The 24,823-nt window shown below is 38.2% G+C and overlaps 4 protein-coding genes across 8 annotated transcripts in view; 2 read left to right on the top strand and 2 right to left on the bottom strand.

The window, feature by feature from the left end:
- Positions 1-5,436: 5,436 nt before the first annotated feature.
- Positions 5,437-9,410, top strand: Dsor1 (mitogen-activated protein kinase kinase 1). Of its 3 annotated transcripts, none has more exons than XM_090164090.1 (10): positions 5,437-5,611; positions 5,894-6,098; positions 6,169-6,315; positions 6,381-6,510; positions 6,575-6,699; positions 6,762-6,963; positions 7,023-7,099; positions 7,159-7,220; positions 7,285-7,330; positions 7,396-9,410. In XM_090164090.1, the coding sequence occupies exons 1-10, from the start codon at positions 5,517-5,519 to the stop codon at positions 7,525-7,527; spliced, it is 1,221 nt and encodes a 406-aa protein (XP_090020216.1). In that variant the 5' UTR covers positions 5,437-5,516; the 3' UTR covers positions 7,528-9,410. The 3 variants fall into 3 exon arrangements, with proteins under 3 accessions (XP_090020216.1, XP_090020215.1, XP_090020217.1); XM_090164089.1 differs by having other exon boundaries at positions 5,873-6,098; XM_090164091.1 differs by having other exon boundaries at positions 5,497-5,611; positions 5,856-6,098.
- Positions 9,161-11,400, bottom strand: LOC149922346 (uncharacterized). The gene is made up of 3 exons (XM_090164088.1): positions 10,232-11,400; positions 9,844-10,166; positions 9,161-9,781 (listed from the first exon to the last, which is right to left on the bottom strand). Exons 1-3 carry the CDS (start codon positions 11,181-11,183, stop codon positions 9,485-9,487), a joined length of 1,572 nt encoding a protein of 523 aa, XP_090020214.1. The 5' UTR covers positions 11,184-11,400; the 3' UTR covers positions 9,161-9,484.
- Positions 11,379-13,310, top strand: LOC149922345 (DET1- and DDB1-associated protein 1). 3 transcript variants are annotated; one of them, XM_090164094.1, is made up of 7 exons: positions 11,379-11,537; positions 12,042-12,173; positions 12,232-12,318; positions 12,375-12,426; positions 12,487-12,548; positions 12,605-12,719; positions 12,789-13,310. In XM_090164094.1, exons 2-6 carry the CDS (start codon positions 12,171-12,173, stop codon positions 12,707-12,709), a joined length of 309 nt encoding a protein of 102 aa, XP_090020220.1. In that variant the 5' UTR covers positions 11,379-11,537; positions 12,042-12,170; the 3' UTR covers positions 12,710-12,719; positions 12,789-13,310. The 3 variants fall into 3 exon arrangements, with proteins under 3 accessions (XP_090020220.1, XP_090020218.1, XP_090020219.1); XM_090164092.1 differs by having other exon boundaries at positions 11,380-11,537; positions 12,605-13,306; XM_090164093.1 differs by lacking the exon at positions 11,379-11,537 and adding an exon at positions 11,575-11,784 and having other exon boundaries at positions 12,605-13,306.
- Positions 13,311-23,449: 10,139 nt separating this feature from the next.
- The window catches only part of LOC149922344 (sodium channel protein 1 brain-like), a 35,596-nt gene continuing 34,222 nt past the window's right edge, over positions 23,450-24,823 (bottom strand). Inside the window, exon 25 of the mRNA XM_090164042.1 lies at positions 23,450-24,816. Within this exon, the coding sequence (XP_090020168.1) occupies positions 23,843-24,816 (974 nt within the window). The 3' untranslated portion in view covers positions 23,450-23,842. The remainder of the gene's footprint in view (positions 24,817-24,823) is intronic.

The following is a 24,823-nucleotide window of genomic DNA, read 5'->3' as shown; positions in this document are numbered from 1 at the left end:
TAATAACGAAAATTGCACCCGGGTGAGTGAAATTTTGGCGCCCACCAATATATTAGAATAATATTATATTATAGAAAAATTATATTTTTTTCGCCCCTAGACCATAACGCGCCATAGAGAGAAAAAAAACCGCACAAAATTACCACAAAGCTAAAGTTAAACTAACTCTATTCGCGAGCTAAAACTATCGCTACGCCTCCTTTGGTTCATTATTGAAACCTAGATTAGCCATTAGTTTTCCCTCATCGTTATTCGTAAATTTGACTTTATAAATAATAATAATACTGGCATTTTAATATAATTTTGGCGTCGTTTGCGTCGAGTAATTATGTTACATATGGTTATAGTTATGTTACTTATCGTAATACCACTATAGCGAGCGACAACGGAAGCTTCAAAGACCAATTAGCAAAAAAAATCATATGACGAAATGGAAGTCAGGTTTTATAAAGAGGATTAAAGTCACATTAAAAACATTCATCCGAACAGTTAATTCTCAACCAATTTAATTAGTACTAATTTTCCCATATAGTTGGCCATTATATACTTGCCTAAACAAGGTGTCAAACTGTAAAAAACAGTCCGGCGCTTAAAAGGGCTTTAAACCGTAAAAAGACCATGCGTGACACTACTGAGGTCTAGCACATATTTATTTATTTCATATGTCCACTACCTACGTTTATATATATATTATATACTAAGTCAAATTTACAGAGTCCAACAGACCGTGATGTGGGTGTATTGTTACGGTTCTGTTAAAGAACATAAAAATACTATGTGGTCTATTCCGATGTTTTTTATCTACCTTAAATTGATATATATATATAGCTGTACTGTTTGTTAGAGGATTATTGGACAGCACGCGCCTTACCCCAGTGTAATTGTTTTGCTTAAGCTTTATTTGAGTTTTATGTTACGAAATAAACAGTTGTTAACTTGTTTTAATGAACATGGTTTACGTATTTCTATTGCCCCACCGTAACATTACATGGTGTCAGAAGTACTCAACGTTTCAAAGCTTTGGGCGATCCCCTGTAACTCCACCCAAGTTTCTAACCTCCAGTGCGAAGTCAATCGTCGCTCTAATCTACAACTATCGGTTCAAATAGTTTCACTTGTCCTACTAAAGGTTACTAAAGAAGAAGCTTATTCTGAATTTCAAAATACCAACAACCAAAAGTCTTTTATATTCGTTTTAGATTTACCCGGTCTATAGACGCGACTAAATACGAAGTTTAGGACTTTCGAGCAATGTTAAAAACATTTTTTTTTATTAAAATTTCTTTTGCGTTTCACTATTTGCAAAATGGGGCCCTCCAGAATCTTGGGGCCCAAGGGCAGTGCCCTTTTTGCCCAATAGGAATGACGGCACTGGATTCCGGTAGTCATCGTCTATGCCCAAGTTGAAGCCAGAGGAGAGTAAAAAAGCGACAAAGGTCTGTTTTTTCTCGGATAGCGTTATGGCTACCTCTATGGCAGGAGCTCTGTATCAGATCTCAACCCCGGAATCGTTCAACTTCAACAATCCTATTGAATGGAGCGCTTGGAAACGCCGTTTCGAGAGATTTCTCCTAGCTTCGGGACTGAAGAAACAATCAGGGGAGGAGCAGGTGAATGCACTTTTATACATTATGGGAGATAAGTCAGAAGATGTTTTTGAAGCCTTCAAGCTCAACTCGGAGGAACGGCTTCTATACGACAAGGTGATGGAACAATTCGACGACCACTTTGTCAGCAAGCGGAACATTCCGTATGAGAGGGCGAAGTTTAACAGTCGTAATCAGGCTTAAGGGGAAGGCATAGAAGCCTTTGTAACGGAGTTGCACGTTTTAGCACGCCACTGCGAGTTTGGTGAGTTAAATAATGACTTGATCAGAGACCGTTTTGTCGTTGGCATCAGGGACAAAGCCCTGTCACGGCAATTACAGCTCGTTACGGATCTAACACTTGGAAAAGCGGTAAATAAAGCCCGATGGGTCCTCTCTTAGGATTAAAAGCCAGCAGGGGGCTGAGGATCATTCAGAGCGGTCGTATATACTAACTGTCAACAGTCTGCCCACAGCGGGAGTTCAAGCAGTTGTTCAACGGTTTGGGAAAAATTCCTAAGGAAGATCGAATCAAACTTAAGTCCGGAGCGGAACCGTATGCTCTAACAACCCCGAGAAGAGTGGCGATTCCGTTCATGGAAAAGCGCAAGGAGGAACTTGAAAAGATGGTCCGGCAGGGTGTCATAAGGTCAGTTGACGAGCCCACTGATTGGAGTGCGCCAATGGTCATAATACGAAAATCGTCAGGGGACATCATAATCTGCGTTGACCTTACGGAACTCAACAAGCAGGTTGCTAGAGAACAGGTTCAAGTTCCAGCGGTGGATCATATTTTGGGTCAGTTGGCTGATGCAAAGATATTCAGCAAACTTGACTGCAATTATTTATCACAATATCGATTAAAAATTTTGCCGATATTTGCCTATTTTCAATTTTTTGGTACCGATTTTCAATAGATATATGAAATTAAAAAGGGTGTCCAATTTAAAAACGATCCATGGCGATAACATCAAAACCGTTCCCTGTACTAATTTCAATTTTTTTTGGCACTTAACACGTGTTGGAGAACAAAATAAAAATGATAACATTGATGACCTTGAACCGTTTCATCAAGGTCATTGAAAAATTATCCACCAGGGAAGTTTTTGATACCTGCAGATACCCTGTCCCGCAGCCCGCTAGAGGTGACTGATACTGAGCTCCATGACGAAGTTGCTACCCATGTTCAGTTGGTATTGTCTGCTTTACCTGCGACGGATGAAAAGTTGGCGGACATACTAAAGAGCCAGCTAGAGGATGAGGCATGCAGGCAATTGAAACGGTTTATACAGCGTGGTTGGCCAGGCAAGAGGAATGTCAAAACCAGTTGTCACGGGTATTTCCCAGCGAGAAACGAGGCCCCCCCTTTTTAATTTTTTTTGGTTAGCGGGGCCCCCCCGAAGCTCGAAGCCCCCCCCCCGGAACGCCGGCCCTGCGGACCATCAGCTACGCCACTGCTGTCAAGAAAGGCAGGCTAAAGAAGTCTGACGACCTCTACTTGGGGCTTCTAGCGTATCGTGCTACTCCTTTGGCGAACGGCTATAGCCCGGCAGAGCTCCTGATGAACAGACGACTACGTACAACAGTTCCGGTCCGTCATTCCAGTCTCCTTCCAGCCATCCCACCACGAGAGGTTGTCGTTCAAAAAGAAGCGCAGTCCAAGTTGGCATAGAAGACCAATTACGATAGTCGCCATGGCGTCCGTGACTTGCCGGAATTTAAGGACGGAGATGGAGTGTGGATTCTGGACAAAAGAGTCGACGGACGAGTTATCCGGAAAGCTGAGCGCCCACGATCTTACGTGGCTGCTACGTCAAAGGGAGAGCTACAACGGAATCGCTATCATCTCATTCCGCTACCTGAACCAGAATGGTAATCAGAATGACCCCGGTTCGTCAGCATTAGCAACCAGGTCAACTAATCAGCCAAGGTCAAGTCCAGTGGCGGAGTTTGAACAGAAATCGAAACATATCACCACAAGATCGGGCAGAGCCGTGATTGATTTTCTTTTCGTTTATCATGTATTTTATTATTACCATTAATTTCATTGCTCGACATTGTTAAAACCGAAAATTTTCAAACAGACTGGCGAACTCGCGGATGAATACTACGCGGTACATTCGTTTAGCGCGACGTGCACCCTCTAGTGGCGGTAATCGAAATTAAAATCTGGACTGGCTAGGGGGAGGGGGCGAAAGTTTATCTCCTTACGAGGCTGATGGAACTCTTTAATAACTAAGGGTCAATTTTCATTATGAAAGCCTTAATTTTCCATAGGCTTTGTACTCAAGCAAAAATTAGTCGTTGAAGGAGATTTTTCGACATTTATACCAGGAACATGTGCCAATTCAAGATTTCAGAAACAAAATGTCCCTCAAAAAACAACTTTAGCGCGATCTAATTATAATTGTTAAATTTATTTAAAGTTTATAATATTAAGCGTCACAATTTAGAACACGTCACAACATGACTTTCATTTCTACCTTACATATCTAACCTTTTCTACAGCTTTTTTGGGGCTTAGGGAAATAGGTTACAAACCGATTCCGCATTTTAACCAGCGACAAACAATCGAAAAGTTGAGTATTTAAATTTAACTAAGTTTTAAAACTTAGATATTGCCAGTTAAAATCAATGAACCGGATATTAGCAAATAAACCCAACCCTACCTTTAGGGTCGACGAGATAAAACCAACTTAGAGAAGAGGGAGCTACAGCTTCTCTTCCTTGGTGTAAATTCTTTGAGTGGGAGCCTCCGGCTTCCCTATTTATGGTGTATTATCCTTGATGGTGGGTCAACGAATTTAACATTTCCGTTATTTCGCTCCTTCGTGTAGAATTTTTACTTTCATGATTGGCTTTGTCATAAATCTTAATCCATTCTTAAATTATATTTTTTTCCTATTTAATTATTTATTATATTTTACGTTTTCTGTTTGTGTTGTCCGTTGACCACTAATTATAGGCTTTGCCTCTGTGGTCTCCTGCTGGTTGAAATAAATGTTATTATTATTATGATTATGTTACGTTTTAAACAAGTCCTAGAACAGATGAGTTTTATGTAGTTTCTACTCCCTTTAAGGATTGTATACAAAAACGCAACATTAAAAGATTATTAAAAGCGGTCCTCTCTCATTGTGGGGTTCACAATGAGAGAGGACCGCTTTTAATAGGTGAATCCTTTCCAGACGGGCACTGGAGATAAAAACTATAACCAAAATTAAATAATATATTCTATATACAATATGAATATATTATTTAGTTTTGCTAAAACCGGATATGAGGACGCGATGCTTTTCAGCATTGACGATTCGATCCATAGAAATCTCATAGGTAACTAGAATGCTGCCGCCTACGGCCGAGCTTGACGCCAGTTCGCCTTGAACCTTCAGCCAATGAGAGGCCGTAGAGTGGTTCCGCCAAGGAGGATAATAATCCTCCTTGGATCCGCTACTATAGCGGGAGATAGGTGACGTCATTCTCTTTGGTGACATTAAATTCTTGGCAGAACCACTCTTTGAGCTCTGATTGGCTGAGATCTGGCTATCGACTGCACGGCGTTTGGCCCATTTGCCAGTTACCTATAAGATTTCTATGATTCGATCCGTACTCGATTTTGCATGGAGTAAAGAATAAGGAGAGCCAACTAGTTTTATTATTTCTCGAAATGTGACTAGTACAATTATTTTACCCGCAAGACAAGCAGATTGTGCTCTATTATTTTTTCCAATTTTTAAGTGAAATAATCAATATCACTAAAATATATTAAGAAAGAACAACAACTTACGGGTAGATTACGTCTTCATCACCCGTAGATGGCGTTTTTCGCCAGTCTAAAAATAGACAAGAAGCCGATTCGGCCACTTCGGGGTAGTCGGCTTTTCTTCCAAGTTTCTTAAATTTTTAACCTTTTTAGTTAAATTTTCGAAAATGAGTAAAAATCCTGGTAAAAATAAGTTTAACCTGAAGCTTCCTCAAGGTTCTTTGGAACCAGTTGATTCCACGGGCGTTGCGGATTTGAATGAGTGAGTTGGTTTCCTAAATATCTTAACCCTTTGCTTATAGGCCTATACTAACATTGCAATTTTGCATATTGCATTGTTAAGTTCTTTAATATTAAAAGCATAGGCCACCCTTATCGTACTTTGCATGAACCCCAGTTAATTGTGAAGTTGTTTTAACTGTGTGAGTGAATGGGAAAGCATGACATTTTATTATATTGTGCTTTCGTGCAAATGAAAAGGTTGACTGTCTAGTCAACGTAAATAGCCTACATCCTTTTTTAGCAAATCCACTTTTGACACCAGCATAGAAGCGTTACAGAAGACTCTGGAAGGATTGGAACTAGATGATCAACAGAGGAAACGTCTTGAAGCCTTTTTAACTCAGAAACAGAAAGTCGGAGAGCTCAATAGTGAAGATTTTGAAAACTTGGGCGAACTGGGAGCCGGAAATGGTGGCGTTGTCACAAAAGTTCTACATAAACCAAGTTGTCTAATTATGGCACGAAAGGTATCAAGAATATGTTTAAAAATTGTAAGACTTAGTATCTAATAACTTGCCGCTTGTCTTTTTCTACTAGCTCATTCATTTGGAAGTTAAACCAGCTATTAGAACTCAAATCATTCGTGAACTAAAAGTATTACACGAATGTAACTCTCCTCACATAGTAGGCTTTTATGGAGCATTTTATAGTGATGGAGAAATCAATATTTGTATGGAATATATGGTATGTGTTTTTGGTATCTCATCAAGTGCTCCATAATTTGCTTAAATAATTGCTTGTGTTTATAGGATGGAGGCTCATTAGATTTAGTATTAAAAAAAGCAGGAAAAATCCCTGAATCTATACTAGGAAAAGTCACAATCGCAGTTTTAAAAGGTCTAAATTATTTAAGAGAAAAGCACCAAATTATGCACAGAGGTAATTTTAAATTAGACAAGGAAGATAATTAATGAAAAAACTATCAAGTTAATTTCTTAAACAGATGTGAAGCCTTCAAATATATTGGTCAATTCTAGAGGGGAAATAAAAATATGCGACTTTGGGGTTAGTGGTCAATTAATTGACTCCATGGCAAATTCTTTCGTAGGAACAAGGTCCTATATGTCGGTAAGTGCTAATAAATACCATTATGTTTATGAAATGCGTAATGCAACTGTTTCTTTTTACAGCCTGAAAGGTTACAAGGAACCCATTACACAGTTCAGTCCGATATTTGGAGCTTAGGTTTATCGTTAGTAGAGATGGCGATTGGAAGGTATCCTATTCCTCCTCCTGAACCCAAAGAATTGGCCATGATTTTCGGAGCCAAATATACTGAAAAAGCTGACCTAGAAGGACAAGTTCCCTCCCCAAGTTCCCGCAACAGACCAAGTATAATACATTTGCGTGTTTGTAATTTATTCAATTTTAACTTGGTATTTTTATTACAGATAGTATCAACATTCCCATAGGCGATGGTCCCAGGCCAATGGCCATTTTTGAACTATTAGATTACATAGTAAATGAGGTATGATAAGCTATCAAAGCTAGTGTCTTGGGAAAGTTTTCATAAATACATTATTTCAGCCTCCTCCGACAGTGCCTGCTGGTGCATTTACAACAGAATTTAAAGATATGGTTGATAAATGGTACGTTTCTGCTTTTTAAATACTGTTTTCAACTTTTCACTAATTTATCTCGCTATAAATGTAGCTTAAAGAAGAATCCTGCCGAGAGGACAGACTTAAAGACGTTAATGGTAGGTTTTTGCTATTTTTATCTCGCTGAATTTATTCTCGTTTAACAACGTTTTACATTTTCCAGAATCACCAATTTGTGAAAAGATCAGAAACAGAAAAAGTAGATTTTGCTGGCTGGGTTTGTCAAACGATGGGGTTAGACCCATCTACTCCTACGAAACCCAACTGTTCCGACTCTCACGCCGCTCATGTCTAAGGATTTAAATTGTTTACGGAACTCTCCCAAAATGTACGATGTAATAGCATCTATTGAACGAAAAAGGTAAATATCTGTTCCTTTCCTTCGGAGTCTTAAAAGAAAGGTATATCTAACGCTAAAATGATGCCAAAAATGGAAACTTTTTCAACTATGAAAAGTTGTACATAGACAAAACCAAAATATTTCTTTTTAAATAATTTCATCAGGGTGCGTGGAGAAGCTCTCTTACCCCTGATTTAGAGTTATTTTCATGTACTATTTAAAATATTTTAGCCCTTCCGCATTTAAGTTTTGTCACCTTAACAGATACGAGCTGTTCTCTTTGCTTTTTACGCAGAGTTCATAGAGTGAATTCAACATTCCTCTTTAGTATTTTTTCGTAATACAAAAAGAGCTTAAATATATATGATTATGGAAGAAGTAAAAAGGTCCAGCTGAAATTAATTGCATTTTGGCCCTTATAAGCAAAAACAAAACGTTCTGAAAAATAGTTCATTACCATTTTTATATAAATATACTTTTTAAAATTATTTTTTCCCGTTTCTGTGGAATTCAATTTCAATTAAATTGAGGGAATAAATTGTTCTACGTATAAATCTAAATGTGCGTCATCTTAATCAATTTAAATGAACTCAGATATTTTTTCTTTACGTGATTAATGTTTCTATGAATTGTAAAAAATATTAAGGCTATTTTTACAATTAAAAATACTGGTATCCCTGTATAAGCAAATTTAGCCATTTTTGAAACCGCTTAAAATGCTAAATTCAGTATTATTTTCAGCTTCACTGTATAGAATCGTATAAGGTTAAATGTACAGTTAAAATATCAATCATTTTGACTGTTCTGGCTTTATTAAATTCTCACCCTGTTTAGTTTAAATCCAATTAAATATATAAAGTGAACCAAGGCGAGTGCCCTATTTTGAATTGTAGCTCCATTAAAGTGACATTTTAGTTTCGTCTCTATTGGGCTGCCCAAAACAAAATATTAACGAGAGACGTAACTAAAATGGTACAAATTAAACCCAGTTGTGTGAAAACCTGTGTCATCTTTGGTTTGTACACAGACTTTAAAATATATCATGAAAGAACTACCATTTAGTCACTCCTCATAGTTACTATAGCAACAGGTGTAAACAAGTTCCAGACTCAAAAGAATGATATGTAACCTAAACTTCATTCATTTTTAATGCTAAACTATTCCGATTATGGACCGATTTACACTTGTTTCCATGGAAACTTGGATTGTTTTAGGGATCATGTGGGGAGTTCAACCGCAAGTTGTGGATCCACAGGTTTTCAGGTTGCGATGGTAATTTCTCAAAACGGGTTTTTTAAAAATTGTTTACCATAATTTCAAAAATAAAATAAAATTACCGCTTGGGCTTCTTTTTCAACTTTTTTCAGTGGGAAACATTAAAAATTTTGTTATTTTAAATGATCTACATATATGGAAAAAATCCCTACTCCTAGGGTTGGCTAGGTAAAACCCTTGAATGAGATATTGTTGGTTTTAAACAGGTTTTTAGTTTTTACTTAACCCTGAACCTAACTAAAATCACCCCATATGATCCCTAAGTTGCCGACATGGCATACATCTATGAAATTTATCCAAGAATTAGTTTTAAAGGATTTTATTTACTTGTTTTAGTTAAAATAATAATACATTACACCAATAGATTTCATAATGTTCAAAAATTTATTGGAATTGTGTCCTTGATGGAATAAAATATAAAAAATTCCATATACAAATTTGCTTCGTTAATATGTTAAAAATACCCTATAAAATTATACTGCATGGTTATTTTAGACATTATTTTAAAATATACAACTTGTAAATGGTAATTAAAAAAGAAATTGTCCATGATTTGGATGTACTTTTTAAAAAAATCAAGCTTGTAAATATAAAAGTATGTAAAATTTCAATGTAAATTTCATTGAATAGTATAATTCTAATCCTTTAAGTCTTCAGGTCGGATCTGGCGTTCTCCGTCATTGATATAAACTTGTAAAGCTCTTGTTAATAAGTATGCGCCATATTTCCTTCTTTGCTTATCTGTCCACAGTTTTGCTTTTCCATAGATCTCCCCTCTCTTTTCATTAGTTAAATTTCCGAGTCCCAAAGAATCAATCATGCAAGCTTCTCTCGTTAATGCTTCAGTTGGAATGGCATTTTGAAAACACCGTACGCATATAATTCCCATGTTTTTATCCCAAATACTGGTAATGCGCGTTAGTTTTGTTGTGGTCTATGAAGAGAAAGATTTTGTTATACTAATCAGTGTTATAAAGATGACGAAATCACGCTTACTGGATTTTTAGTCTTGTAAGTTTTTAAGGCAATCGTGAGATGTTCGTAAGGTCTGTTACTCTGGCCCTTCCCAATGTAGAAAACAGATTTTACAAATGTGACAAATTGTTCCTGAAATTTCATCGACGAAGCTGTGCTTGATAATTTATTTGTAATTTCTGGATCTAGTAGGAGGTAATTGAAACATGATTTTCTAGTTCCATCTCTCCATCTTATTTTAGGGTCTGGTCGTCCAAAATCTGCACTTAACTCGTGGTCTAATTTTGTCATTTCGTTAACATCTATATACTTGGTTAAAATTTGAGCCAGTTCGTTGGGGTAGCCTAAAACATTAATAATATTTTTTATATTTTAGGAGCCCTGAGATTTTAACTATTTAAAATAGTACCATTTAATGCATTATTAGGTTTTGTGACTGGGCTAGGTTTTAAGCAGTTATTTTGTTTTGATGCTGGACTGCGTTTTTCATCATGTTCTTCCATCAGTTTTGCCAATTTTTTTAAGTAAGTGTATTTTAAATTATCAGTTACAGGACCTGGACTTTCTCCAAAATCAATTAGTCTCTGCCTAATTTCTGAAGCACTTAGTTTGTTTATTTTCATTCTTTTAGACACTTTTTCAGAATTTTGGTTGTCTTTAGCAGTAAGGTATAAAGTACTATCTGCACTTTCGGAAGTGTCTGAAGGCGAGCTTTTTAGGTCATCATAGTTGTGTACAAAAGTTGCAGAGGAGCTGGTTTCACTTAGTTCAGAGCAGGCTGATACGCAAAAACCAACATTCAAATCTGAAAAACCTTTTTCAAGTTCACTAATTGTACTTTCACTTGAGGAATCACACACTGATAGGCCTACACTTTGAGATTGGTCAGAATCAGGTTCTAGCCTTAGTCTTATTGATTTTTCATAATTTAATCTTACATGGAATAATATTATTTGAAAGCACTCCTTAGATTTGCTTTCACTTGCCAAATCTAGGGCTGATTTTCCCTTGCAGTCTTTTATTAAGGGGTTCCCTTCACTAGACAGAAACAAATTTAAAACTTGAACACAATTCCACATTACGCTGATGTGTATTGGAGTGGTACCATTTTTTGCAGTTTTATTTGGGTTTCCCCCATTCTTAATCAGTAATTTAACAATGTCACATTGCAATCGACTTTTGTAGCCCGCAGCAAAGTGCAATGGTGTGAATTTGATTTTTTTATCTAATATTACATTTGCATTTAATCCATCTTTCAATAACTGCTGAATTTTACTCAGATCACCAATTTCAATAAGCGATATTATATATTGTTCAGTAGAATCATCTTGGCCTTGATTTAGGGGACTTTGCAATGGCATTTTAATATTAAAATTTAGGTAATTATAATTAAGTTAAATTAATTTCATTAATTATAAGGTTCTAATCTTACATGATTGTAATTTTATTTAAAAATGGCTCCAAGCATCCTCTTCCCAATGTTAGGGTTTTGACGTAATTCTGAGGGCAACACTCGGCTCCACAGTCAGCCAACCATTGAAAGTTTCATAAATACGTCAGAGGCAAAACATCCAATCACGCGGAATTATGCAATAATTCACTTCCGAAATTCCCTTTGGAAATCCGTACAAATTTTGTAGTATCATTTCTCCTTGCTATGCTTGTGAAGTGGACGTCAAAATCGTCTTTAACGTGGTTCTAACGGCGGGTTTTTGGTTTGTTAATGTTATAATTACTGGTAGAAATCATTAAAATATCCGTCTATATTACATTTTTACAAGTCCAGCGCTATTTAGACACAGATATTTCCCATTTTGGGCCATTATGCGCGGTTTGTAATGACATTCATTTGAGGAAAATACCGGTGAATTTAATACGAAGTTAGGACTAGGGACTTGTAGGCAGTTTTTAAAGTCTTGCAAAGCATGGGGGCATATACTTTGATTTGAATTATTTCTTTTGGTATAGAAAATATTTTGAACGTACTTTTTCAAATTCGATAAGCGAGTACTTTTACATAAGGGTTTTTTAAATGCCTTCCTTTCTTTTGTAAATCAGCAACTTTTTATTACCCAAATTATAAGGTATTAAATGACCCTGACCTCTTCATTCTTATATTTTTAATCCAAGGTCTAATTCCGTGTTTTATAAGGAAAATAAAATATTCAGGATAATTACTGAAGGTTTCCTCCTGAAAGAACAAATCACTTTCATTTTAGGGATGGTTAAATCTCTTCAATTACGGGTATTAGTTGAAGCAGACGTAGTCAAACACTTCCAATTTTGAATTTCTATTTTTCTACCTATCAAGTAGTTGGACCAGAGTTAGAAGACTCGGAGGCGAAAAGATGGTGTGTTTAAAAAATTAAGCATCAATTTGATAATGAAAATTATAACTACTGTTTTTAGTCGTCTCCTGAATTCCTCAAAGGCTTACCATCGTACAATGAAAATAACTTCACTAGGTTTCAAGCAGACTCTTCGTGTAAAACCACTGTAAGTCTTTTACTTTGTGATATTTTTGTAAGTTTTAGTTATATATCTTAATTTAGGTAAAGAGGCCATCAGTTTACCTCCCCACCAAGGATCACCCATCTGAACAAAGTATGAAGGATATTATATCAAATCTAGTTTGATCTAACCGAAGATGTTTTTCGTTTTCAGTTATCACTACCGAGAAAACTAACATATTGCTTCGATATCTTCACCAGCAATGGGATAAGAAGGTAATTCCATTTCTCTTGCTACTTAGGAAAGAATTAATATTTGGCCATCTTTCTAGAACACAATAAAGAAGAGGGATTCTGGAAAAGCAAATTTAGGATCGGAGGAAGATACAGTTCGTAAACGGTTTAGGTCAGAGGGAACGGAACAAGACTGCTCTTAAAAAATGAAGAGTTTAATAATTTGGTGTCAAACGTGAACCCAAAAAAATCATTTATGCAATGAGTGCGTTAATTTCTCAGGATGCGAAGGAGAATGCTTCATTTTCCTTCAGGCCATTTTATAAAAACATTGCTCAGATGTGATTGGACAAGTTTTCAAAAGTGCAAGAATGGTTGAAAGTGTTTTCTTTTTTTTTCTTTTTTTAAATTTCGACAATTATGTAAGTTTCAAATGCTTAAGTTTGAATATTTTTCATCATACATGTAAAAAAATTTATTACGCATTCTGTATATTTCTGGTAATTTATTTTCTGAAAGCACAGCTTAATGGTGGAGGCGAGTAAATGTTTCGTTAACATTTCCACCATTTCAAAATTTGTTTTAAATAATTTTTGTTCCTATCGAGGAATCAAGTTGCATTTCATGTTATTCTACCCTTTTTAATGTCTTGTTTATGTAATAATAAGGAGCGTTAAGTGTTTTTTTTTCTTAACTTTCAAGAAAGTTCTACTATATTTTGCATTAATTGTTAAAAAAAATCCTCATGTAAAGTCTGTGTGATTAAATGTTTTAAAAGTATGGTTCTTTCTAAGGTTGTGATTTGCAGGTTTCTAGTTTCATTGTCGTTGATACAGCCACGGCCAACTTTGATCTCTCGCGCTACAGCGGCCATCTCATTCGTTGATGTTTCTGTGTTAACCTATGAGGAAAAGATGTGTATGATGTGAGCGCCCCTAGCGGATTATTATTTTTAGAATAGTTTTTAGATTGAAGCCAATGTAAAAACCGAGCTTGGTGCTGAACTCCTACACGTTATAGTACAGTTTATATGGGGAAAATCCTTGCTAGCGGAATTTCGACGTGTTGGCCGCTGTAGCGCGAACAGCGCGTGATCAAAGTTGGCCGTGATACAGCCAATAGGAGCGGAAGACGCGTTTTGAAATATAATATTGATAATCACGAGTGACGTAATTGATAATTATATCACTTTTTCTAATCTCTAAAGGCTGTCGTAAGCCAACTATGAATAAACATTTTTTTTAATACTACGTGGGCGAAGCATAATTTTCCTTTTCACTGTTTTCAGAAATTCCGACCACTTTCAACCAGTTAGACAGTTCCAATAATGTAAAGGTATACCACGAGTAGAGCAAACTTCAAAGGTTTTGGCACGCGCTTTATTTTATCGCAAATGGCCAGGATGGTACTTTTGCGTGAGCCTAATTTTAAAAAGCGCCGCCTTATTCTGTGCAAATTTTTTTAAACCGATAAATAGCGGTAAAGTTATTGAAACTAGAAAATTGAACTCGTAATGCCACACCAAAAATATTCATCGCATTAATAAGAGAACGGAAAAAATTTGGTGGCGCCGTCTATTGTCCTTTACTGAGGGACAGGAATCCATACCTCTACTTGGAATGCTTATCGCGGCAGATTTTCCTCTCGATGTAGCTGACGGTTTTTTTGACTTCACTATGTTAAATTAACAAACAACAGCGTGAGAGGGGAACGCACGCGAAGGACATTTTTTCTCTCGTAGGTGGGGCCAAAACCGTCAGAGTGATGTTACCATATGTGATACGGCAGGATAAGTATTCCAAGTAGAGGCATGGATTCCTGTGAGGGATAATGTTTATTTTGAGGCGATCCACGAATATCAAACTCAAAGTAGAATTTTCCACGGCACGTGAGGGTGGGAAGGTAAAACGTCCCCGGCATGTTTTTCAATGCTAGCTTGTTCTGGGATTTCGGAGTAAGAACGTTGCCTACTTTACTGCCCTACGTTTCAGAAAACCATTATCTTCCAAAATGGCATTTCGAGATAAATCGATTTTTGCAATTCTTATGAAAAATAACAATACTACAATATTTAGGTAACTGAAAACTAGTTGTTAGGGGTTTCTTTTAATCCGAAATCTAAATATAACAATGAATATCGCCAAAATTAAGTAAAGCTCAGAATAATTTGACATAATGCATTTTTTACGTTTGGTTAAAACTCTTGGCAGAAACGCATTATGTGGTACAATAATACAGAGTAACGGCCATTGTGACTGTTAACCTGGGAATGCAGCTAAAAAAATTAGAGCAGACGAAATTATATGATATTAAGACTCTTATTGGTTAATAACGACATAATGCGTTTCTGCAAATTTCCGACAGTCGTTAATGCGTTTCTGCCATATTTTCGATTTTAATGTTTTTTTTGAATTTTTACATCTCGGAAACTAGACCAGTTCTAAAAAACGGACTGAACATTTAGAATCAGCGCACTAAAATTAGTATGAGGAGCATTCAAACTCAAAGTAGAGATCCTGGCATATAAAGATATAAAACTCCACCGAAAATCCAACAAGAAATCCTAGCATCAGTGACACCCTGCGGCCAGGAGTAAGCGGGCATTCTGAATCGAGGATTTTAGACGCAGAAAGTTTAAACGCATTACAGACGCAAAAAAATTACGCATTTTCGTCATTATAATATTAATTACTTAAAATGTCTGGAGCATATTGTTCAGCTCTTCGTTGCAACAATTCTAAAGAAAAACAGCGTTTTTAACTTTCCAAAAGATAAAGAATGGTTGGATAGAAAATAAGTAATATTTATTAGGCCTATATTTATACAGTGTGTTTTTCAAAATTACAGTTCACAGAAATGGCTAGAAAATGTAAAGACGCGATCTTTTAGAGAAAAATACGCTTTATCTTTATATCATGATCAAAAATATGCGCCATACCTTTTGAAGAATCTTGTTTTATTAATGATAAAAAACAGACTTACACCAATAGCTATTTCTACAATATTTTCAAAGAATAATATACAAGCATTGAAGGATGACGAAGTAGGGGATTTCGTAGATTTACGTCCCATATGCCGCACTAATGATAATGCTAACCAAGCGTTAGTTTTCATGGTTAAAGGGGCTCCAAAGTTCGGTGGCAAAATGAGTGTAAAGTCAGTAAAGTGCGAAATTTACGGTTGACTCTGCCCGCCTCTGCTAAGGCCGAGTGAGGGGTTGGGGGGAATGAAAAGCATGCTCAATTTTCTTTTTTTTGCCACCGAGCTTTGGAGCCCCTTTAAGGAAACGTTGTAAACTAAGCCTTTGACAATAAATATTATTAAATTACACGATTTTACGCAGGGCCGGCTCAAGTAATTTTTTTCACCCGGGCAAGGGGGATTTTTGGCGCCCCTGTTATTTTGAAAAGTCAGAACAACTCCTTCTGCGTTGAGTTTGCAAGTTCTCTCCCCGCTGGTTTAAGGGGTTTTCCCCCGAGCTCTTCGGTTTCCCCTTCCACAAAAACTTGTTGAGGTTAACGGTAATAGTTAGTGTAGGGAGCTGTTGGCTCGCGTGGCTTGAAGGGCTGGCCACCACCCTCCTACGCATTGTAACCCGGCCACCTGAAATAATGGCTTCAAAAGTCGCTTGATGACTTAGGCCTAAGGTGGTGCCTTGGGTATTAGCCTAGCTGATAATTATTATTATTATTATTATTAAACTAAATTAAACTACCCCTCCCCCCGTAAAAAAACATTACTATGTCCGTGTTATAAATTTACGGTTTTCATATCAATAAATAATCCCTTTAATCACTTTCTAAATACTTTGTGTAAACATATTTAATACCTTCTTTATGGCACATAGCCATTTTACATGGAGCTTGAAACACTAGGTAAGGTGGCAAGACTAGTATACCTTAAGTACATTAATTATAATGTCTATACTGAATAGTATCAGTGCCAAAAACACTTCCAATTCAGCGACCGTATCGGCCTGACCTAAGAATATAAAGCCCCAGGACTGGAAGGATTGATATTATTGGCCGCGTGTTTTGGTTGCGTTAGAAACTTCCGGCAAAGCAAATCAGAGTAACCCGGTCTCTCTTTAAAAACGAGAGGCGAAAAGTTCCACTAGACAGAGCTACACCTTCCATTCCTGGGGCTTTATATTCTTTGGCCTGACCGTTCCGACGGTCTCGACGGACTCTCCTCTACGCCAACATGGAATCGCTCTGCAATAAAATCCCAGCCTTCGGAGGTTACCTCTCAACTCTCCGCCCTGCTATTGTCGCGTTAACAGAGACAAATTTGGAAATCGACACGGTGGTGGTGTCCTGATCGCGGTCGCCAATAGCATAAAATCTTATCCAGTGCGCTCCTAGGATACCGTTGAGGCGGTTGTAGTGCGATTTACTATGGGCTCCAAATGTCTGAGGGTCGCTTGCGTCTATCGTCCCCCCTCGTCCAATAAGTCGTATTCTGGCCGTGTCAACGCCTTACTTGAAAAGCTGTCCCAGGGTGTCTCTGATATCCTAGTAGTTGGCGATTTCAACTATAAATCCATAGACTGGGATCTGTTACAAATCCCTTTAACTCTCGATTCGAAGTTCTTGTGCACTGTGCTCTCGTGCAACTACACGAAGCACGTTCTTAGTGCTACCAGAACTACGTCTATGTGAAAGCATTCTCGACTTTGCGCTCTCTTCTCCCGCAGGAGTTGTTGGCGACGTGATACACCACCCAGCCATGTCTCGGGGACCACGACTTACTTCAATTCACTCTGCCGGGTCTCCCCTCACCACCTAGACTGCCCCCCTCCGCACCTGCCTAGCGATTGGCAAGCGGAAACTGAAGCTATCTCCGCTCAACTCCAGTTACTGTGCCTCCCAAACCAGGACAAGTGGGACACTTTTAAGGCTACCCTCTTTGAGGCGGTCTTACGTCACACCCCTCACGAAAAATCTCATCCAGATTCGGTGTCCCCCTCCTCCCCGCGATCTGCCCCCCTATGGAAGATATCACAATCTCAACACGGGAATCCTAAAGCTCCTTCAGCAGCTAAATCCCCATTAAGCGCCAGGGATCGATGAATTTCACCCAGCAATCCTGAAACGTTGCGTGGGACCGCTGGCCTCTCCGGTGGAGGACATGATTGCTTGCTCACTCTCCACAGCCACACTCCCCCAGGACTGGAAGCGCGCCAATGTAACGCCGATTCCAAAGGGAAGGCTCCCAGATGATCCTGAGGAATACAGACAAATCTCCCGGTTGGCCCAACCCCTAAAGGTTGCTGAGCACGTTGTCACCTCCTCCGTCACCACCCACTTGGAGCTCCATAATGCCATTACTCCAGCCCAGCACGGCTTCCGCCACGGTTACAGTACTGAAACCCAGCTCCACTCCAGCGTGGACGCTTGGTGCACCGGTCTGGAGACAGCCCCCCAAGTGGATGTGGTCTTCCTAGACTTCAGAAAGGCATTTGACACGGTGCCTCATCAGCTTCTTCTTTCGAAACTACATAGCTACGGCGTACGCGGCCCCACTCTACGGTGGCTAGCCTCCTACCTGGAGGGGCGTGAGTTCCATGTAGTCCTTCCTGGTGTCGAGTCAGATTGGTATCCCGTCACTTCAGGCGTACCACAGGGCTCAGTACTTGGCCCTCTTCTCTTTACAATATATGCCAATGACGTAGGCTCTGGTGTATTCTCTCGTTTGTCCATTTACGCCAACGACGTCACCCTGTCTCGAGCAATTTGCTGCCCTGGCGATCACGACACCCTGCAGCTGGACCTCGACCAAATCATGCTCCGGAGCTGCCACTGGAAGCTGAAACTAAACTCCAAAAAATGGAAAGTGCTAAGCCTTCGCCGCCCAGCGTTTAAACCCACCTCCTTCGGGTAACAAGTTGAAGGCACGGCCATCGATCACGTTCAAGATTTCAAGTATCTCGGTGTTACTTTAACTGCCACGCTCTCCTGGGATGTCCACGTTTCTATGACTGTCTCTAGGGCCCACCGAGCTCTCGGCTTCCTCAGCCGAACCCTCCACGGCTGCTACTTTTCCACGAAGGCATTGGTCATATAAAAACCTACGTCACTCCGATTTTGGAGTACTGCTCAGCCGTGTGATGATAAACTCCATCATCCATAAAGCGAATGGGGCGCTTTCACCAATCGCGCATACAATATTATCGTGGATGCGTGCCCCCGCGGTTTGAAAACCGGCCAATCCTATGCTATCCCCTATCTGAAAACTAAGCTTCGGAAGCACGAATTTGTTCCCTCCTCCATCAAGGACTGGAACCTTCTCCCGGACCACCTGAAGTCCCTGCCAAACCGCGAAAACTTCACACGTGAAATATCTAGGTCAGCTCTAAGCTGACCTTCTCTTTTACTCTGACGTGATGAGCATCGCCTTTTTCTTCTTCATATTATATACCAGGAAAATGCTTTATCCGTCAGAACTATCCATTGTAATTTTATGGATAATTTACTATTGTAAAGTAAATAGTAGAGAAAAAACGTTCATCGACTATGTTGAACATTTTCGTTGGGAAAGCAGTTGCCCGGGTTGCCCGGCCCTTCAGCCGCCCCTGATATTTTTACGACAATATATGAAGGAAGAAAACATTTTTTTTATAATTTAAAAATAAATATTTCATCGGAAATTAACTTAACATTCGGTTTTCTCTGAAATTCATTTTCGACCACAAAAATATCACACTGTTTATTTTCTTCAGCATCAAGTAAACTTTCTAGAATATTAGCGGCCATTATTAATTATAATTCCCCCCCCCCCCCCTTTTTGACCAAGTTGGGAATAAATAGAGGTACAATTGATACTGATAGTAGCGGGACAAAAATTTAGCTTCAAATCTGAAACGTTATCACTCGACGATGTTGCCATCTATCTGGAGCGGTGGGAATCTTTAAAGCCTGAAAGCAAAAGCCATGTATATCATTCTAATTTGTGTATTTAGTTATATGGATTTTACTTTCAGGCGACGTTGTTTCGCGCGAAATTGACGCAATATTTTCAACTCAGAATTAGGCTTAGCAAACTAAACGCTTCTCGATTAATTATTAGACAAAGTAAATTAATGTAAAAAGATTATTTTTAATAAGCTAATGTAATTGTTTAATTAACACCATAATGGGTCGAAAGGTTTTAGTTAAAGGTTGTGTTAATAACGGTAGAAACAGAAATGTTCAATGCATAAGTGCAGTGGCGGACTGGGTCTAATATTATTGGTTGCCAGGAGACAAAGGGCCCCAGCCTTAACAACTATAAAGCTATCATGTTTAAGGGGGCCCACTTCATGAACGGTCCATGGGGCCCACTTGCCATTGGGCAGGTTCACTTTATGGCCAGTCCACCAATGAGTAAGTTTATAATAAGAAATAGAAATAAGGAATAGAAGGGATTTCTCTGAATCAATGATTTAATATTTAGATTCCCAGTTAAAAGACCGACTTTAGTATAGAAATGGCTTGAGGCTTTAAGACAACTTGATTCAACACCTGGTCCACAACCGGAAGACGCGATTTGCGGGATCCATTTTGATCAGTCTGCTTATCATGAAAACGCGAAAATAAGAGTACTTGGCAATTTTATTTATTTAATGAATAATGTTAAGACGTTCCAATACCAAGAAGATACAGCATAGTAATACATCCATAAATGATATCAATCCGAAAGAAAACTAATGTTGATACATGAAAATTGCAACCAAAAATGCAAAGTAGATTTAAAAAAGAAGGAAAGCACCGGGCAAAGGAATCCACAAATGCCATTAAAATATAAACGAAATTACAAAACCTGTCCCAGTAGACTGAATATTAACAAATTTTAAGCGGGCTGGGGTTGGAAGTTTATGAAGTTTTGTGGTAAGTTTTGTGAACCGATTTTGGGATTTTTGGAGTTGAAGTTCATCAGATTCTAAGCGCAGGCTCTAGCGGGTGGTCGGAATACTTCCGCCACGGGCGTCCCCACCATTGTCCCCACGTATCCCCCAGTTGTCGTGGCCGTTACACTTATCTCACCCTGATTAATCAGTTATTGTGTGATGGTGTCTAAGGCCTTGGGTCGGCACCGATGTGTTTATCTAAAAAAAAAAGAAAAAGCGCAGGCTCTAGATAGGGGAACAGTAGTCAAATAGAGGAAGAATTTTAAGAATTTGTAAAAAGTTAAGGATCTAAAAATTTATATCGAAATTTTATTAAGGTAATTTTTTGTAGAGTTCGGTGATAAATTCTCTAATTTTTATTTAGTACCTTAAACATTCTGGCTCTTTTTTAAATTTTAATTTCAAAATATGAACTTCATAATTTTAGGAGATCGGAAATACAGGTTATGGCGCCAATTACCAGAGGCAATTATGCATTTAGACCCAAAGCTTATGGACTAATTAACAACTTGAGAGAAGAAATTGTATATATAACTGTTGCCTTCATTATGAATTTTTCACTTTAAAAAATTAAAATAAAATCAATGGAAAATTTCTAAATTAAACTTATTTTTAAGGATATATTTTGGTCATTCGTAATGTTGCTTGTGCGGGTGCAGGAAGAAAAAATATCTTCAAACAAAGGAAAAATGCATAAGTAGCATTAATGAAGGGGCCCCAAATAAACGCCTACCTTAAAAATTGGGGTAGGTACATTTGTTCGAATTTCAATCGTCCGAACGGTGGAACAAATGTTCGAATTTCATTGTCCCGAACCGCCGAAATAACAAATGTTTCAATTGTTCGAATTGGACAACTTGTTGGTTTCATTCGTCCGAATCGGTAGCATCACTTGTCCGAATTCTGTCGCTAAATTAGTATTTCTTATTGCTGTTTTTTTTTGGTCCGGATTTTTTTTAGTGCAAGAATTAAAAATAAAAAACTACATTGTAAATATCGTTGTTTGTTAGTAAGTGGGAATTGCGTTGAATGTTGTGAATATATTTTAGGTTAGGTTAAGTTAGGTTACGTTCGGTTAGGTTCACGTTAATATTACTATTTTCTTATATTAACAATATTTAAAAAAAAACAACCAAAACGGGCAAACGATTATTCGAACAAATGGAATTCGCCAGTAAAGTTAACATAAATTGAACGACTAAATCACCAACAAAAGTTGTGATAAATTTTTCGGGCAAATGAAATACGTTTTCGGACATACGATCCTGTTTTCCGGCATTCGGACAAATGATTATTCGGACATTTATACCACCGTTCGGACGAATGAAATTCGAACAAATGTACCCAAACCGTCGTACTTTGTGGGCTACCAAAATAAATAAATATACTCAAAGTAACTCAACTTAAAAACCAATTATCCCGAAGTCCAACATAAATTGCGTGGTCTTTCTAGAAATGCCTCTCAATAAAAATCTAACACGCGAAATATAAATTAATGGCAAACCTATGGCGTGATGTTATATAATTATTATTTAAAAAATTTACAATGATCTTATAACATTTATAATTAATAATGATAATTTGAAAATAATTTTTAAAATGAAATCATTACATAACTTAAATATTTAACGTATGCTAAATATTAATAAAGATTACCAGGAAATTATATATACACTTGGAATGTTTAAAGTACTATTGGCACCGTAGTCTGAAGCAGCTCAAGAATAGGGCGGGGCTTAAGGGAATTTCTGTCGCCCTCCGGGGATTCCAATGTTGTCCGCTGCTTAATTCCCATGGCTTTTCACACTTGCGGCGCTGATAAACGCTGATTGTGAAGGGAATAAAGGAAATTGAGGGGGTCTTCCATAAAGAACGCGTTGGAGGTTCTATTCCCTTTAAGCTTCGTCGAATCAAAGATAATATAAACCTCGTATCCTATATTCGAAAAAACTGCCTCGCTAGTAGTCAATAGCGTTTACCCACTTCCTCCGAAAAAATTAGCTCCATCGATACCAACTTACACATGGTAACCAACTATAGTTAAAACAAGGGCCAACTTTGTTGACGCGCTGTTCCTGCAAGTCTCTGTTTATATAATGCTTGTTAAAATAATGGAAATTTTTCACCTATACGGTATGCAACAAGTGTTAGCTTTTAACCAGGTAGTTTTGACATATTAAGGCTTAGCAAAAACACGACGTTCTATTTACAGGTGAAAAGTTTCCATTATTTTAACAAGCAAAATATAAACAGTGGCTTGCAGGTCCTGGCTCTCAGAAATATTACTTCTTGGCAATTTCCATGAAGATGTTTAATTGAAGCTCATATTAGGCTTCATTCTGAAGATCTTGGATAATTCATCATGTTATCTGGGAAATTGGTCTAGTGGCGTGTAAAATGATCAAGTATTTAAAGCAAGTGTCGGTCCGACTTCAAGTAGTTTTTTTTCAACAGAGGTCGCTATCGTCGACATCAAAAAAAAAAGCTAAATTTTTATTGGTACCCCTCGCGTTTATTGAATCGTTTGTAAATTTTAAACCATATTTTTTACATAACTAACTAAAATTTGTATTTGAAAATTTTAGTTAGTTATTTATTCCATGGATATTTTAAAAAATTTCTCAATTTAATATTTTTAAATGGAATATATAACTTAGGTTAAAGCCCACTAAATAAAGTATAAGTTGTCTAAATATAATACACTACAATGAATCTCTGACGACCTTATCATTAGGCTATTTTGAATTTTAGCTTCCTTGGCCATTAATAGTCGCTTTTTTCCCAAGAATCGGATAGATTCAAGGCCATCTCTTAATATAACAGGAGCCCTTTCATAATACAGGTGGCAATGACAGAACCGACAGTTGCTTTAAGATTTGTTTCACCCGCAAACAGACTTCCCCCTCAAATAAGTGACTATATATTTTGAATAAATTAATAAATAAATGCAGAAAATTAAAATAGAAAGAAGTAATTTATTTTGGAAAACCTTGAAATGGAGAATATAATTTAACGAGTTAAAATTGTACACGTAATCAGACAAAAACAACATGTACTCTCCATATTAAATCTAACAATCTCGATATTAGAAGTTTAGCGATGTATCCTAAACGTTGGAAGAAAAGATTTCGAATCGATAAATATTTTTTGAGAATCTCGGAGAAATTCTTTATTGCGACGAATTTCGTTTCAGAGATATAAATAGAGGATCTCTTAATTTTTGCGTTTGCTCTTTTTTTTTGGCCCTAAATGGGGTAAAATATCTCGCTTCGGGTAGTTAGTAGTAAGAGTAGTAGAAAGGGTCGCGCCTAGAAAAATCTATTTCGTCGGAAGGTTTCAAATCTTTGCTCGAAACAGCCTCTCGCTATTTTCCGCAAGTCAGGGGTTAGTCTTTCTCATTTCCTCTGAAAGATATATTTGCGTTGAAAAATCGGGTGTAATTTGACCTTCAACCGGGAGATTTGGACGTGGCTCGGTTTTTGGCCAAGCGAAATCGTCGGTACGCTTTCTGAATGACCATCGCGGCGCACTCCCGTCGTTTCCAGGTGTAGGTCGTCGAGATGACCTCGACCTGATTGCGGCTCGGAAAACTCTTGAGAAATCGTTGGTCCATCTGGTCTCTCAATTTGCGGAACTCTTCGGTGTCCTCAACGTCACCCAGGAACATCCGGGTCAATCCGTGCAAAACGTCCAAGCAATGGACGTTGTTGCCTTGGCAGATGGGCAGATTCATCGCGACCAGCGCCAGGAGATTGGGTTTGGGGATGACCAAAGGAGGGTCCAACCCGGACACGAAGTCCGAAAGTTGGCTGAAATGGATGAATTGCGTAGCGTGCGGATCGTAGCGAGCCCAATAATTGTAAAAGTTCTCGATGTCGTCCTCCGTAATTCCCATTTCCTCCTCTTGACTAGCTTGGTTGAGGTTCTCCAGGATGATGGCGATGTACATGTTGATGATGACCATGTAGTTGATGATGATATAGGTGACCAGGAAAAAGATGGCGTTGACCGGTTGGCCGCAATCTCCGTTGGGAAGACCCTTGTAGTTGATGTCGCAATCGGGAGGTTGGACCAGAAGTGGTTCCAGGACATCGTTCCAGCCGGCCGAAGTGCACAGCCGGAAGAGCAGAAGCATGCTGTGGGCGAACGTCTCGAAGTTGACGGTTTCGGTCAGGGCGCCCGTATGCTTGACGTGCCCGAAGAAGGACATGCCGATGATGGCGTAGATGAACATGACCAAGAACAAGAGGGCGCCGATGTTGAAAAGCGCTGGTAGCGATATGATCAGCGCGAACAACAGTTTCCGAATTCCTTTGGCCGCTTTGACCAGACGCAAGACCCGGCCGATTCGCACCAGGCGAATGACTCTCAACAGTGTCGGGCTGATGACGAACGTTTGGATGACCTCTTCAAAGATGATTCCTTTTGG

Source organism: Leiobunum rupestre, chromosome 11 (genome assembly GCF_980474605.1).
Source record: "Leiobunum rupestre chromosome 11, qqLeiRupe1.1.hap1, whole genome shotgun sequence".
Classification (NCBI taxonomy): Eukaryota; Metazoa; Arthropoda; class Arachnida; order Opiliones; family Sclerosomatidae; genus Leiobunum; species Leiobunum rupestre.
This window is presented reverse-complemented; position numbering and strand designations above follow the sequence as displayed.